This window comes from Oncorhynchus gorbuscha, linkage group LG06, assembly GCF_021184085.1.
Source record: "Oncorhynchus gorbuscha isolate QuinsamMale2020 ecotype Even-year linkage group LG06, OgorEven_v1.0, whole genome shotgun sequence".
In the NCBI taxonomy this organism is placed as follows: domain Eukaryota; kingdom Metazoa; phylum Chordata; class Actinopteri; order Salmoniformes; family Salmonidae; genus Oncorhynchus; species Oncorhynchus gorbuscha.
In genome coordinates, this window is record NC_060178.1 from 50,127,401 (window position 1) to 50,147,436 (window position 20,036).

General features: G+C 41.1%; 1 protein-coding gene across 2 annotated transcripts in view; it reads left to right on the forward strand.

Annotated features, from left to right (window-relative positions):
* Positions 1-20,036, forward strand: part of LOC124038058 (phosphatase and actin regulator 1-like) — a 106,851-nt gene that overhangs the window by 72,214 nt on the left and 14,601 nt on the right. For both annotated transcript variants that reach the window (XM_046353462.1, XM_046353461.1), the window contains exons 11-12: positions 304-444; positions 551-627. In XM_046353462.1, the coding sequence (XP_046209418.1) occupies positions 304-444; positions 551-627 (218 nt within the window). The remainder of the gene's footprint in view (positions 1-303; positions 445-550; positions 628-20,036) is intronic.

The following is a 20,036-nucleotide window of genomic DNA, read 5'->3' on the forward strand; positions in this document are numbered from 1 at the left end:
AAGAATTCCAAAATGTCTATTCGATCAAATAAGCCAATCCAGCCACCTGCTGGAGAAGACAGATTGTGGGCCCGGTTGTTCCTCTCACTTTGCCTCTTCCTCTCTGTCACAACTTACTGTTGAGAGTTACAATAGTAGAATACACAAGGTGCAATTTTGACATTTGGCTGTGCATCAGCCGTGTTTCTCTTGTTATGTCAGTCATTGCCCAGACACCAACAACATTTTGCTTTGAGCCCCTAAAAGACTTGGGCCGGCCCTGCACACGCACACTCTGATAACCCTTTTCCCCCCTGTACCCAGTTGAGTCAGAGGCCCACGGTGGAGGAGTTGAGGGAAGCTAAGATCCTGACCCGCTTCAGTGACTACGTAGAGGTTGCTGACGCTCAGGACTACGACAGGAGGGCAGACAAACCCTGGACACGACTCACAGCTGCTGATAAGGTAATAACACTTGCACGCGTGTGTGTGTACACACACATACACAAATGCACAGTTATGCAAATACTGTTTTCTCCGACTGATCTGTGGCTCTGTTTGTCCCTCGTAGGCTGCCATACGTAAAGAACTCAATGAATTTAAAAACACAGAGATGGAAGTGCATGAGGGTAGTCGCCATCTCACCAGGTATGTACTGTATGTCACAGCCATACTGCATACTACTGCAATACAACACACAGACACTAGCCCATACTACAAGCTGCAATACAACACAAAGACACTAGCCCATACTACATACTACTGCAATACAACACAAAGACACTAGCCCATACTACATACTACTGCAATACAACACAAAGACACTAGCCCATACTACATACTACTGCAATACAACACAAAGACACTAGCCCATACTACAAGCTGCAATACAACACACAGACACTAGCCCATACTACAAGCTGCAATACAACACAAAGACACTAGCCCATACTACATACTACTGCAATACAACACAAAGACACTAGCCCATACTACATACTACTGCAATACAACACAAAGACACTAGCCCATATTACAAGCTGCAATACAACACAGACACTAGCCCATACTACAAGCTGCAATACAACACAAAGACACTAGCCCATACTACAAGCTGCAATACAACACAAAGACACTAGCCCATACTACATACTACTGCAATACAACACAAAGACACTAGCCCATACATACTACTGCAATACAACACAAAGACACTAGCCCATACTACATACTACTGCAATACAACACAAAGACACTAGCCCATACTACAAGCTGCAATACAACACAAAGACACTAGCCCATACTACAAGCTGCAATACAACACAAAGACACTAGCCCATACTACATACTACTGCAATACAACACAAAGACACTAGCCCATACTACAAGCTGCAATACAACACAAAGACACTAGCCCATACTACAAGCTGCAATACAACACAAAGACACTAGCCCATACTACAAGCTGCAATACAACACAAAGACACTAGCCCATACTACAAGCTGCAATACAACACAAAGACACTAGCCCATACTACAAGCTGCAATACAACACAAAGACGCTAGCCCATACTACATACTACTGCAATACAACACAAAGACACTAGCCCATACTACAAGCTGCAATACAACACAAAGACACTAGCCCATACTACAAGCTGTAATACAACACAAAGACACTAGCCCATACTACAAGCTGCAATACAACACAAAGACACTAGCCCATACTACAAGCTGCAATACAACACAAAGACACTAGCCCATACTACAAGCTGTAATACAACACAAAGACACTAGCCCATACTACAAGCTGCAATACAACACAAAGACACTAGCCCATACTACATACTACTGCAATACAACACAAAGACACTAGCCCATACTACAAGCTGCAATACAACACAAAGACACTAGCCCATACTACAAGCTGAAATACAACACAAAGATACTAGCCCATACTACAAGCTGTAATACAACACAAAGACACTAGCCCATACTACAAGCTGTAATACAACACAAAGACACTAGCCCATACTACAAGCTGCAATACAACACAAAGACACTAGCCCATACTACAAGCTGCAATACAACACAAAGACACTAGCCCATACTACAAGCTGCAATACAACACAAAGACACTAGCCCATACTACAAGCTGCAATACAACACAAAGACACTAGCCCATACTACAAGCTGTAATACAACACAAAGACACTAGCCCATACTACAAGCTGAAATACAACACAAAGACACTAGCCCATACTACAAGCTGCAATACAACACAAAGACACTAGCCCATACTACAAGCTGCAATACAACACAAAGACACTAGCCCATACTACAAGCTGTAATACAACACAAAGACACTAGCCCATACTACAAGCTGCAATACAACACAAAGACACTAGCCCATACTACATACTACTGCAATACAACACAAAGACACTAGCCCATACTACAAGCTACAATACAACACAACACAAAGACACTAGCCCATACTACATACTACTGCAATACAACACAAAGACACTAGCCCATACTACATACTACTGCAATACAACACAAAGACACTAGCCCATACTACAAGCTGCAATACAACACAAAGACACTAGCCCATACTACATACTACTGCAATACAACACAAAGACACTAGCCCATACTACATACTACTGCAATACAACACAAAGACACTAGCCCATACTACAAGCTGCAATACAACACAAAGACACTAGCCCATACTACAAGCTGCAATACAACACAAAGACACTAGCCCATACTACATACTACTGCAATACAACACAAAGACACTAGCCCAGACTACAAGCTGCAATACAACACAAAGACACTAGCCCATACTACAAGCTGCAATACAACACAAAGACACTAGCCCATACTACATACTACTGCAATACAACACAAAGACACTAGCCCAGACTACAAGCTGCAATACAACACAAAGACACTAGCCCATACTACAAGCTGCAATACAACACAAAGACACTAGCCCATACTACATACTACTGCAATACAACACAAAGACACTAGCCCATACTACATACTACTGCAATACAACACAAAGACACTAGCCCATACTACATACTACTGCAATACAACACAAAGACACTAGCCCATACTACATACTACTGCAATACAACACAAAGACACTAGCCCATACTACATACTACTGCAATACAACACAAAGACACTAGCCCATACTACATACTACTGCAATACAACACAAAGACACTAGCCCATATTACAAGCTGCAATACAACACAGACACTAGCCCATACTACAAGCTGCAATACAACACAAAGACACTAGCCCATACTACATACTACTGCAATACAACACAAAGACACTAGCCCATACTACATACTACTGCAATACAACACAAAGACACTAGCCCATACTACAAGCTGCAATACAACACAAAGACACTAGCCCATACTACAAGCTGCAATACAACACAAAGACACTAGCCCATACTACATACTACTGCAATACAACACAAAGACACTAGCCCATACTACAAGCTGCAATACAACACAAAGACACTAGCCCATACTACAAGCTGCAATACAACACAAAGACACTAGCCCATACTACAAGCTGCAATACAACACAAAGACACTAGCCCATACTACAAGCTGCAATACAACACAAAGACACTAGCCCATACTACATACTACTGCAATACAACACAAAGACACTAGCCCATACTACAAGCTGCAATACAACACAAAGACACTAGCCCATACTACAAGCTGCAATACAACACAAAGACACTAGCCCATACTACAAGCTGCAATACAACACAAAGACACTAGCCCATACTACAAGCTGCAATACAACACAAAGACACTAGCCCATACTACAAGCTGTAATACAACACAAAGACACTAGCCCATACTACAAGCTGCAATACAACACAAAGACACTAGCCCATACTACATACTACTGCAATACAACACAAAGACACTAGCCCATACTACAAGCTGCAATACAACACAAAGACACTAGCCCATACTACAAGCTGAAATACAACACAAAGACACTAGCCCATACTACAAGCTGTAATACAACACAAAGACACTAGCCCATACTACACAAGCTGCAATACAACACAAAGACACTAGCCCATACTACAAGCTGCAATACAACACAAAGACACTAGCCCATACTACAAGCTGCAATACAACACAAAGACACTAGCCCATACTACAAGCTGCAATACAACACAAAGACACTAGCCCATACTACAAGCTGAAATACAACACAAAGACACTAGCCCATACTACAAGCTGAAATACAACACAAAGACACTAGCCCATACTACAAGCTGCAATACAACACAAAGACACTAGCCCATACTACAAGCTGCAATACAACACAAAGACACTAGCCCATACTACAAGCTGTAATACAACACAAAGTCACTAGCCCATACTACAAGCTGCAATACAACACAAAGACACTAGCCCATACTACATACTACTGCAATACAACACAAAGACACTAGCCCATACTACAAGCTGCAATACAACACAAAGACACTAGCCCATACTACATACTACTGCAATACAACACAAAGACACGAGCCCATACTACATACTACTGCAATACCACACAGACACTAGCCCATACTACAAGCTGCAATACAACACAAAGACACTAGCCCATACTACATACTACTGCAATACAACACAAAGACACTAGCCCATACTACATACTACTGCAATACAACACAAAGACACTAGCCCATACTACAAGCTGCAATACAACACAAAGACACTAGCCCATACTACAAGCTGCAATACAACACAAAGACACTAGCCCATACTACATACTACTGCAATACAACACAAAGACACTAGCCCAGACTACAAGCTGCAATACAACACAAAGACACTAGCCCATACTACAAGCTGCAATACAACACAAAGACACTAGCCCATACTACATACTACTGCAATACAACACAAAGACACTAGCCCATACTACATACTACTGCAATACAACACAAAGACACTAGCCCATACTACATACTACTGCAATACAACACAAAGACACTAGCCCATACTACATACTACTGCAATACAACACAAAGACACTAGCCCATACTACATACTACTGCAATACAACACAAAGACACTAGCCCATACTACATACTACTGCAATACAACACAAAGACACTAGCCCATACTACATACTACTGCAATACAACACAAAGACACTAGCCCATACTACATACTACTGCAATACAACACAAAGACACTAGCCCATACTACAAGCTGCAATACAACACAAAGACACTAGCCCATACTACAAGCTGCAATACAACACAAAGACACTAGCCCATACTACAAGCTGCAATACAACACAAAGACACTAGCCCATACTACAAGCTGCAATACAACACAAAGACACTAGCCCATACTACATACTACTGCAATACAACACAAAGACACTAGCCCATACTACAAGCTGCAATACAACACAAAGACACTAGCCCATACTACAAGCTGCAATACAACACAAAGACACTAGCCCATACTACAAGCTGTAATACAACACAAAGACACTAGCCCATACTACAAGCTGAAATACAACACAAAGACACTAGCCCATACTACAAGCTGCAATACAACACAAAGACACTAGCCCATACTACAAGCTGTAATACAACACAAAGACACTAGCCCATACTACAAGCTGTAATACAACACAAAGACACTAGCCCATACTACAAGCTGTAATACAACACAAAGACACTAGCCCATACTACAAGCTGAAATACAACACAAAGACACTAGCCCATACTACAAGCTGAAATACAACACAAAGACACTAGCCCATACTACAAGCTGTAATACAACACAAAGACACTAGCCCATACTACAAGCTGTAATACAACACAAAGACACTAGCCCATACTACAAGCTGTAATACAACACAAAGACACTAGCCCATACTACAAGCTGAAATACAACACAAAGACACTAGCCCATACTACAAGCTGAAATACAACACAAAGACACTAGCCCATACTACAAGCTGAAATACAACACAAAGACACTAGCCCAGACTACAAGCTGCAATACAACACAAAGACACTAGCCCATACTACAAGCTGCAATACAACACAAAGACACTAGCCCATACTACAAGCTGCAATACAACACAAAGACACTTGCCCAGACTACAAGCTGCAATACAACACAAAGACACTAGCCCATACTACATACTACTGCAATACAACACAAAGACACTAGCCCATACTACAAGCTGCAATACAACACAAAGACACTAGCCCATACTACAAGCTGCAATACAACACAAAGACACTAGCCCATACTACAAGCTGTAATACAACACAAAGACACTAGCCCATACTACAAGCTGCAATACAACACAAAGACACTAGCCCATACTACAAGCTGCAATACAACACAAAGACACTAGCCCATACTACAAGCTGTAATACAACACAAAGACACTAGCCCATACTACAAGCTGCAATACAACACAAAGACACTAGCCCATACTACATACTACTGCAATACAACACAAAGACACTAGCCCCTACATACTACAAGCTGCAATACAACACAAAGACACTAGCCCATACTACAAGCTGAAATACAACACAAAGACACTAGCCCATACTACAAGCTGTAATACAACACAAAGACACTAGCCCATACTACAAGCTGCAATACAACACAAAGACACTAGCCCATACTACAAGCTGCAATACAACACAAAGACACTAGCCCATACTACAAGCTGCAATACAACACAAAGACACTAGCCCATACTACAAGCTGTAATACAACACAAAGACACTAGCCCATACTACAAGCTGAAATACAACACAAAGACACTAGCCCATACTACAAGCTGAAATACAACACAAAGACACTAGCCCATACTACAAGCTGCAATACAACACAAAGACACTAGCCCATACTACAAGCTGCAATACAACACAAAGACACTAGCCCATACTACAAGCTGTAATACAACACAAAGACACTAGCCCATACTACAAGCTGCAATACAACACAAAGACACTAGCCCATACTACATACTACTGCAATACAACACAAAGACACTAGCCCATACTACAAGCTGCAATACAACACAAAGACACTAGCCCATACTACATACTACTGCAATACAACACAAAGACACTAGCCCATACTACATACTACTGCAATACAACACAAAGACACTAGCCCATACTACAAGCTGCAATACAACACAAAGACACTAGCCCATACTACATACTACTGCAATACAACACAAAGACACTAGCCCATACTACATACTACTGCAATACAACACAAAGACACTAGCCCATACTACAAGCTGCAATACAACACAAAGACACTAGCCCATACTACAAGCTGCAATACAACACAAAGACACTAGCCCATACTACATACTACTGCAATACAACACAAAGACACTAGCCCAGACTACAAGCTGCAATACAACACAAAGACACTAGCCCATACTACAAGCTGCAATACAACACAAAGACACTAGCCCATACTACATACTACTGCAATACAACACAAAGACACTAGCCCATACTACATACTAACACAAAGACACTGCAATACAACACAAAGACACTAGCCCATACTACATACTACTGCAATACAACACAAAGACACTAGCCCATACTACATACTACTGCAATACAACACAAAGACACTAGCCCATACTACATACTACTGCAATACAACACAAAGACACTAGCCCATACTACATACTACTGCAATACAACACAAAGACACTAGCCCATACTACATACTACTGCAATACAACACAAAGACACTAGCCCATACTACATACTACTGCAATACAACACAAAGACACTAGCCCATACTACAAGCTGCAATACAACACAAAGACACTAGCCCATACTACAAGCTGCAATACAACACAAAGACACTAGCCCATACTACAAGCTGCAATACAACACAAAGACACTAGCCCATACTACAAGCTGCAATACAACACAAAGACGCTAGCCCATACTACATACTACTGCAATACAACACAAAGACACTAGCCCATACTACAAGCTGCAATACAACACAAAGACACTAGCCCATACTACAAGCTGCAATACAACACAAAGACACTAGCCCATACTACAAGCTGTAATACAACACAAAGACACTAGCCCATACTACAAGCTGAAATACAACACAAAGACACTAGCCCATACTACAAGCTGCAATACAACACAAAGACACTAGCCCATACTACAAGCTGTAATACAACACAAAGACACTAGCCCATACTACAAGCTGTAATACAACACAAAGACACTAGCCCATACTACAAGCTGTAATACAACACAAAGACACTAGCCCATACTACAAGCTGAAATACAACACAAAGACACTAGCCCATACTACAAGCTGAAATACAACACAAAGACACTAGCCCATACTACAAGCTGTAATACAACACAAAGACACTAGCCCATACTACAAGCTGTAATACAACACAAAGACACTAGCCCATACTACAAGCTGTAATGCAACACAAAGACACTAGCCCATACTACAAGCTGAAATACAACACAAAGACACTAGCCCATACTACAAGCTGAAATACAACACAAAGACACTAGCCCATACTACAAGCTGAAATACAACACAAAGACACTAGCCCAGACTACAAGCTGCAATACAACACAAAGACACTAGCCCATACTACAAGCTGCAATACAACACAAAGACACTAGCCCATACTACAAGCTGCAATACAACACAAAGACACTTGCCCAGACTACAAGCTGCAATACAACACAAAGACACTAGCCCATACTACATACTACTGCAATACAACACAAAGACACTAGCCCATACTACAAGCTGCAATACAACACAAAGACACTAGCCCATACTACATACTACTGCAATACAACACAAAGACACTAGCCCATACTACAAGCTGCAATACAACACAAAGACACTAGCCCATACTACAAGCTGCAATACAACACAAAGACACTAGCCCATACTACAAGCTGCAATACAACACACAGACACTAGCCCATACTACAAGCTGCAATACAACACAAAGACACTAGCCCATACTACATACTACTGCAATACAACACAAAGACACTAGCCCATACTACATACTACTGCAATACAACACAAAGACACTAGCCCATACTACAAGCTGCAATACAACACAAAGACACTAGCCCATACTACAAGCTGCAATACAACACAAAGACACTAGCCCATACTACATACTACTGCAATACAACACAAAGACACTAGCCCATACTACATACTACTGCAATACAACACAAAGACACTAGCCCATACTACAAGCTGCAATACAACACAAAGACACTAGCCCATACTACAAGCTGCAATACAACACAAAGACACTAGCCCATACTACATACTACTGCAATACAACACAAAGACACTAGCCCATACTACAAAGCTGCAATACAACACAAAGACACTAGCCCATACTACAAGCTGCAATACAACACAAAGACACTAGCCCATACTACAAGCTGCAATACAACACAAAGACACTAGCCCATACTACATACTACTGCAATACAACACAAAGACACTAGCCCATACTACAAGCTGCAATACAACACAAAGACACTAGCCCATACTACAAGCTGCAATACAACACAAAGACACTAGCCCATACTACAAGCTGCAATACAACACAAAGACACTAGCCCATACTACAAGCTGCAATACAACACAAAGACACTAGCCCATACTACATACTACTGCAATACAACACAAAGACACTAGCCCATACTACAAGCTGCAATACAACACAAAGACACTAGCCCATACTACAAGCTGCAATACAACACAAAGACACTAGCCCATACTACAAGCTGCAATACAACACAAAGACACTAGCCCATACTACAAGCTGCAATACAACACAAAGACACTAGCCCATACTACAAGCTGCAATACAACACAAAGACACTAGCCCATACTACAAGCTGTAATACAACACAAAGACACTAGCCCATACTACAAGCTGTAATACAACACAAAGACACTAGCCCATACTACAAGCTGCAATACAACACAAAGACACTAGCCCATACTACAAGCTGAAATACAACACAAAGACACTAGCCCATACTACAAGCTGAAATACAACACAAAGACACTAGCCCATACTACAAGCTGCAATACAACACAAAGACACTAGCCCATACTACAAGCTGCAATACAACACAAAGACACTAGCCCATACTACAAGCTGCAATACAACACAAAGACACTAGCCCATACTACAAGCTGAAATACAACACAAAGACACTAGCCCATACTACAAGCTGCAATACAACACAAAGACACTAGCCCATACTACAAGCTGAAATACAACACAAAGACACTAGCCCATACTACAAGCTGCAATACAACACAAAGACACTAGCCCATACTACAAGCTGCAATACAACACAAAGACACTAGCCCATACTACAAGCTGCAATACAACACAAAGACACTAGCCCATACTACAAGCTGCAATACAACACAAAGACACTAGCCCATACTACAAGCTGAAATACAACACAAAGACACTAGCCCATACTACATACTACTGCAATACAACACAAAGACACTAGCCCATACTACAAGCTGCAATACAACACAAAGACACTAGCCCATACTACAAGCTGCAATACAACACAAAGACACTAGCCCATACTACATACTACTGCAATACAACACAAAGACACTAGCCCATACTACAAGCTGCAATACAACACAAAGACACTAGCCCATACTACATACTACTGCAATACAACACAAAGACACTAGCCCATACTACAAGCTGAAATACAACACAAAGACACTAGCCCATACTACAAGCTGAAATACAACACAAAGACACTAGCCCATACTACAAGCTGAAATACAACACAAAGACACTAGCCCATACTACAAGCTGAAATACAACACAAAGACACTAGCCCATACTACAAGCTGCAATACAACACAAAGACACTAGCCCATACTACAAGCTGAAATACAACACAAAGACACTAGCCCATACTACATACTACTGCAATACAACACAAAGACACTAGCCCATACTACAAGCTGAAATACAACACAAAGACACTAGCCCATACTACATACTACTGCAATACAACACAAAGACACTAGCCCATACTACAAGCTGCAATACAACACAAAGACACTAGCCCATACTACATACTACTGCAATACAACACAAAGACACTAGCCCATACTACAAGCTGCAATACAACACAAAGACACTAGCCCATACTACATACTACTGCAATACAACACAAAGACACGAGCCCATACTACATACTACTGCAATACAACACAGACACTAGCCCATACTACAAGCTGCAATACAACACAAAGACACTAGCCCATACTACAAGCTGCAATACAACACAAAGACACTAGCCCATACTACATACTACTGCAATACAACACAAAGACACTAGCCCATACTACAAGCTGAAATACAACACAAAGACACTAGCCCATACTACAAGCTGCAATACAACACAAAGACACTAGCCCATACTACATACTACTGCAATACAACACAAAGACACTAGCCCATACTACAAGCTGCAATACAACACAAAGAACACAAAGACACTAGCCCATACTACAAGCTGCAATACAACACAAAGACACTAGCCCATACTACAAGCTGCAATACAACACAAAGACACTAGCCCATACTCAAGCTGCAATACAACACAAAGACACTAGCCCATACTACAAGCTGCAATACAACACAAAGACACTAGCCCATACTACAAGCTGCAATACAACACAAAGACACTAGCCCATACTACAAGCTGCAATACAACACAAAGACACTAGCCCATACTACAAGCTGCAATACAACACAAAGACACTAGCCCATACTACATAAGCTGCAATACAACACAAAGACACTAGCCCATACTACAAGCTGCAATACAACACAAAGACACTAGCCCATACTACAAGCTGAAATACAACACAAAGACACTAGCCCATACTACAAGCTGCAATACAACACAAAGACACTAGCCCATACTACAAGCTGCAATACAACACAAAGACACTAGCCCATACTATACAACACAAAGACACTAGCCCATACTACAAGCTGCAATACAACACAAAGACACTAGCCCATATACTACATACTAGCTGCAATACAACACAAAGACACTAGCCCATACTACATAGCTGTAATACAACACAAAGACACTAGCCCATACTACAAGCTGTAATACAACACAAAGACACTAGCCCATACTACAAGCTGCAATACAACACAAAGACACTAGCCCATACTACAAGCTGTAATACAACACAAAGACACTAGCCCATACTACAAGCTGAAATACAACACAAAGACACTAGCCCATACTACAAGCTGCAATACAACACAAAGACACTAGCCCATACTACAAGCTGTAATACAACACAAAGACACTAGCCCATACTACAAGCTGTAATACAACACAAAGACACTAGCCCATACTACAAGCTGTAATACAACACAAAGACACTAGCCCATACTACAAGCTGAAATACAACACAAAGACACTAGCCCATACTACAAGCTGAAATACAACACAAAGACACTAGCCCATACTACAAGCTGAAATACAACACAAAGACACTAGCCCAGACTACAAGCTGCAATACAACACAAAGACACTAGCCCATACTACAAGCTGCAATACAACACAAAGACACTAGCCCATACTACAAGCTGCAATACAACACAAAGACACTAGCCCAGACTACAAAGCTGCAAGCTACAACACAAAGACACTAGCCCATACTACATACTACTGCAATACAACACAAAGACACTAGCCCATACTACAAGCTGCAATACAACACAAAGACACTAGCCCATACTACAAGCTGCAATACAACACAAAGACACTAGCCCATACTACAAGCTGTAATACAACACAAAGACACTAGCCCATACTACAAGCTGCAATACAACACAAAGACACTAGCCCATACTACAAGCTGCAATACAACACAAAGACACTAGCCCATACTACAAGCTGTAATACAACACAAAGACACTAGCCCATACTACAAGCTGCAATACAACACAAAGACACTAGCCCATACTACATACTACTGCAATACAACACAAAGACACTAGCCCATACTACAAGCTGCAATACAACACAAAGACACTAGCCCATACTACAAGCTGAAATACAACACAAAGACACTAGCCCATACTACAAGCTGTAATACAACACAAAGACACTAGCCCATACTACAAGCTGCAATACAACACAAAGACACTAGCCCATACTACAAGCTGCAATACAACACAAAGACACTAGCCCATACTACAAGCTGCAATACAACACAAAGACACTAGCCCATACTACAAGCTGCAATACAACACAAAGACACTAGCCCATACTACAAGCTGAAATACAACACAAAGACACTAGCCCATACTACAAGCTGAAATACAACACAAAGACACTAGCCCATACTACAAGCTGCAATACAACACAAAGACACTAGCCCATACTACAAGCTGCAATACAACACAAAGACACTAGCCCATACTACAAGCTGTAATACAACACAAAGATACAACACAGACACTAGCCCATACTACAAGCTGCAATACAATACAACACAAAGACACTAGCCCATACTACATACTACTGCAATACAACACAAAGACACTAGCCCATACTACAAGCTGCAATACAACACAAAGACACTAGCCCATACTACATACTACTGCAATACAACACAAAGACACTAGCCCATACTACATACTACTGCAATACAACACAAAGACACTAGCCCATACTACAAGCTGCAATACAACACAAAGACACTAGCCCATACTACATACTACTGCAATACAACACAAAGACACTAGCCCATACTACATACAAAGACACTGCAATACAACAACAAAGACACTAGCCCATACTACAAGCTGCAATACAACACAAAGACACTAGCCCATACTACAAGCTGCAATACAACACAAAGACACTAGCCCATACTACATACTACTGCAATACAACACAAAGACACTAGCCCATACTACAAGCTGCAATACAACACAAAGACACTAGCCCATACTACAAGCTGCAATACAACACAAAGACACTAGCCCATACTACATACTACTGCAATACAACACAAAGACACTAGCCCATACTACATACTACTGCAATACAACACAAAGACACTAGCCCATACTACATACTACTGCAATACAACACAAAGACACTAGCCCATACTACATACTACTGCAATACAACACAAAGACACTAGCCCATACTACATACTACTGCAATACAACACAAAGACACTAGCCCATACTACATACTACTGCAATACAACACAAAGACACTAGCCCATACTACATACTACTGCAATACAACACAAAGACACTAGCCCATACTACATACTACTGCAATACAACACAAAGACACTAGCCCATACTACAAGCTGCAATACAACACAAAGACACTAGCCCATACTACAAGCTGCAATACAACACAAAGACACTAGCCCATACTACAAGCTGCAATACAACACAAAGACACTAGCCCATACTACAAGCTGCAATACAACACAAAGACACTAGCCCATACTACATACTACTGCAATACAACACAAAGACACTAGCCCATACTACAAGCTGCAATACAACACAAAGACACTAGCCCATACTACAAGCTGCAATACAACACAAAGACACTAGCCCATACTACAAGCTGTAATACAACACAAAGACACTAGCCCATACTACAAGCTGAAATACAACACAAAGACACTAGCCCATACTACAAGCTGCAATACAACACAAAGACACTAGCCCATACTACAAGCTGTAATACAACACAAAGACACTAGCCCATACTACAAGCTGTAATACAACACAAAGACACTAGCCCATACTACAAGCTGTAATACAACACAAAGACACTAGCCCATACTACAAGCTGAAATACAACACAAAGACACTAGCCCATACTACAAGCTGAAATACAACACAAAGACACTAGCCCATACTACAAGCTGTAATACAACACAAAGACACTAGCCCATACTACAAGCTGTAATACAACACAAAGACACTAGCCCATACTACAAGCTGTAATACAACACAAAGACACTAGCCCATACTACAAGCTGAAATACAACACAAAGACACTAGCCCATACTACAAGCTGAAATACAACACAAAGACACTAGCCCATACTACAAGCTGAAATACAACACAAAGACACTAGCCCAGACTACAAGCTGCAATACAACACAAAGACACTAGCCCATACTACAAGCTGCAATACAACACAAAGACACTAGCCCATACTACAAGCTGCAATACAACACAAAGACACTTGCCCAGACTACAAGCTGCAATACAACACAAAGACACTAGCCCATACTACATACTACTGCAATACAACACAAAGACACTAGCCCATACTACAAGCTGCAATACAACACAAAGACACTAGCCCATACTACATACTACTGCAATACAACACAAAGACACTAGCCCATACTACAAGCTGCAATACAACACAAAGACACTAGCCCATACTACAAGCTGCAATACAACACAAAGACACTAGCCCATACTACAAGCTGCAATACAACACAAAGACACTAGCCCATACTACAAGCTGCAATACAACACAAAGACACTAGCCCATACTACATACTACTGCAATACAACACAAAGACACTAGCCCATACTACATACTACTGCAATACAACACAAAGACACTAGCCCATACTACAAGCTGCAATACAACACACAGACACTAGCCCATACTACAAGCTGCAATACAACACAAAGACACTAGCCCATACTACATACTACTGCAATACAACACAAAGACACTAGCCCATACTACATACTACTGCAATACAACACAAAGACACTAGCCCATATTACAAGCTGCAATACAACACAAAGACACTAGCCCATACTACAAGCTGCAATACAACACAAAGACACTAGCCCATACTACATACTACTGCAATACAACACAAAGACACTAGCCCATACTACAAGCTGCAATACAACACAAAGACACTAGCCCATACTACAAGCTGCAATACAACACAAAGACACTAGCCCATACTACAAGCTGCAATACAACACAAAGACACTAGCCCATACTACATACTACTGCAATACAACACAAAGACACTAGCCCATACTACAAGCTGCAATACAACACAAAGACACTAGCCCATACTACAAGCTGCAATACAACACAAAGACACTAGCCCATACTACAAGCTGCAATACAACACAAAGACACTAGCCCATACTACAAGCTGCAATACAACACAAAGACACTAGCCCATACTACATACTACTGCAATACAACACAAAGACACTAGCCCATACTACAAGCTGCAATACAACACAAAGACACTAGCCCATACTACAAGCTGCAATACAACACAAAGACACTAGCCCATACTACAAGCTGCAATACAACACAAAGACACTAGCCCATACTACAAGCTGCAATACAACACAAAGACACTAGCCCATACTAGCCCATACTACAAGCTGCAATACAACACAAAGACACTAGCCCATACTACAAGCTGTAATACAACACAAAGACACTAGCCCATACTACAAGCTGCAATACAACACAAAGACACTAGCCCATACTACAAGCTGTAATACAACACAAAGACACTAGCCCATACTACAAGCTGCAATACAACACAAAGACACTAGCCCATACTACAAGCTGCAATACAACACAAAGACACTAGCCCATACTACAAGCTGCAATACAACACAAAGACACTAGCCCATACTACAAGCTGCAATACAACACAAAGACACTAGCCCATACTACAAGCTGCAATACAACACAAAGACACTAGCCCATACTACAAGCTGCAATACAACACAAAGACACTAGCCCATACTACAAGCTGCAATACAACACAAAGACACTAGCCCATACTACAAGCTGCAATACAACACAAAGACACTAGCCCATACTACAAGCTGAAATACAACACAAAGACACTAGCCCATACTACAAGCTGAAATACAACACAAAGACACTAGCCCATACTACAAGCTGCAATACAACACAAAGACACTAGCCCATACTACAAGCTGCAATACAACACAAAGACACTAGCCCATACTACAAGCTGCAATACAACACAAAGACACTAGCCCATACTACAAGCTGCAATACAACACAAAGACACTAGCCCATACTACATACTACTGCAATACAACACAAAGACACTAGCCCATACTACAAGCTGCAATACAACACAAAGACACTAGCCCATACTACATACTACTGCAATACAACACAAAGACACTAGCCCATACTACAAGCTGCAATACAACACAAAGACACTAGCCCATACTACAAGCTGCAATACAACACAAAGACACTAGCCCATACTACAAGCTGCAATACAACACAAAGACACTAGCCCATACTACAAGCTGCAATACAACACAAAGACACTAGCCCATACTAGCCCATACTACTGCAATACAACACAAAGACACTAGCCCATACTACATACTACTGCAATACAACACAAAGACACTAGCCCATACTACAAGCTGCAATACAACACAAAGACACTAGCCCATACTACAAGCTGCAATACAACACAAAGACACTAGCCCATACTACATACTACTGCAATACAACACAAAGACACTAGCCCATACTACATAACTGCAATACAACACAAAGACACTAGCCCATACTACAAGCTGCAATACAACACAAAGACACTAGCCCATACTACAAGCTGCAATACAACACAAAGACACTAGCCCATACTACAAGCTGCAATACAACACAAAGACACTAGCCCATACTACAAGCTGCAATACAACACAAAGACACTAGCCCATACTACAAGCTGCAATACAACACAAAGACACTAGCCCATACTACAAGCTGCAATACAACACAAAGACACTAGCCCATACTACAAGCTGCAATACAACACAAAGACATACTAGCCCATACTACAAAGACTAGCCCATACTACAAGCTGCAATACAACACAAAGACACTAGCCCATACTACAAGCTGCAATACAACACAACACAAAGACACTAGCCCATACTACAAGCTGCAATACAACACAAAGACACTAGCCCATATACTACTGCAATACAACACAAAGACACTAGCCCATACTACAAGCTGCAATACAACACAAAGACACTAGCCCATACTACAAGCTGCAATACAACACAAAGACACTAGCCCATACTACATACTACTGCAATACAACACAAAGACACTAGCCCATACTACAAGCTGCAATACAACACAAAGACACTAGCCCATACTACAAGCTGCAATACAACACAAAGACACTAGCCCATACTACAAGCTGCAATACAACACAAAGACACTAGACAAGCTGCAATACAACACAAAGACACTAGCCCATACTACAAGCTGCAATACAACACAAAGACACTAGCCCATACTACAAGCTGCAATACAACACAAAGACACTAGCCCATACTACAAGCTGCAATACAACACAAAGACACTAGCCCATACTACATACTACTGCAATACAACACAAAGACACTAGCCCATACTACAAGCTGCAATACAACACAAAGACACTAGCCCATACTACAAGCTGCAATACAACACAAAGACATAGCCCAACACAAAGACACAAAGACACTAGCCCATACTACAAGCTGCAATACAACACAAAGACACTAGCCCATACTACATACTACTGCAATACAACACAAAGACACTAGCCCATACTACAAGCTGCAATACAACACAAAGACACTAGCCCATACTACAAGCTGCAATACAACACAAAGACACTAGCCCATACTACAAGCTGCAATACAACACAAAGACACTAGCCCATACTACAAGCTGCAATACAACACAAAGACACTAGCCCATACTACAAGCTGCAATACAACACAAAGACACTAGCTGCAATACAACACAAAGACACTAGCCCATACTACAAGCTGCTACAACACAAAGACACTAGCCCATATACAACAACAACACAAAGACACTAGCCCATACTACAAGCTGCAATACAACACAAAGACACTAGCCCATACTACAAGCTGCAATACAACACAAAGACACTAGCCCATACTACAAGCTGCAATACAACACAAAGACACTAGCCCATACTACAAGCTGCAATACAACACAAAGACACTAGCCCATACTACATACTACTGCAATACAACACAAAGACACTAGCCCATACTACAAGCTGCAATACAACACAAAGACACTAGCCCATACTACAAGCTGTAATACAACACAAAGACACTAGCCCATACTACAAGCTGTAATACAACACAAAGACACTAGCCCATACTACAAGCTGTAATACAACACAAAGACACTAGCCCATACTACAAGCTGCAATACAACACAAAGACACTAGCCCATACTACAAGCTGCAATACAACACAAAGACACTAGCCCATACTACAAGCTGCAATACAACACAAAGACACTAGCCCATACTACAAGCTGCAATACAACACAAAGACACTAGCCCATACTACAAGCTGCAATACAACACAAAGACACTAGCCCATACTACAACTACTGCAATACAACACAAAGACACTAGCCCATACTACAAGCTGCAATACAACACAAAGACACTAGCCCATACAACACAAAGACTACATACTACTGCAATACAACACAAAGACACTAGCCCATACTACAAGCTGCAATACAACACAAAGACACTAGCCCATACTACAAGCTGCAATACAACACAAAGACACTAGCCCATACTACAAGCTGCAATACAACACAAAGACACTAGCCCATACTACAAGCTGCAATACAACACAAAGACACTAGCCCATACTACAAGCTGCAATACAACACAAAGACACTAGCCCATACTACAAGCTGCAATACAACACAAAGACACTAGCCCATACTACAAGCTGCAATACAA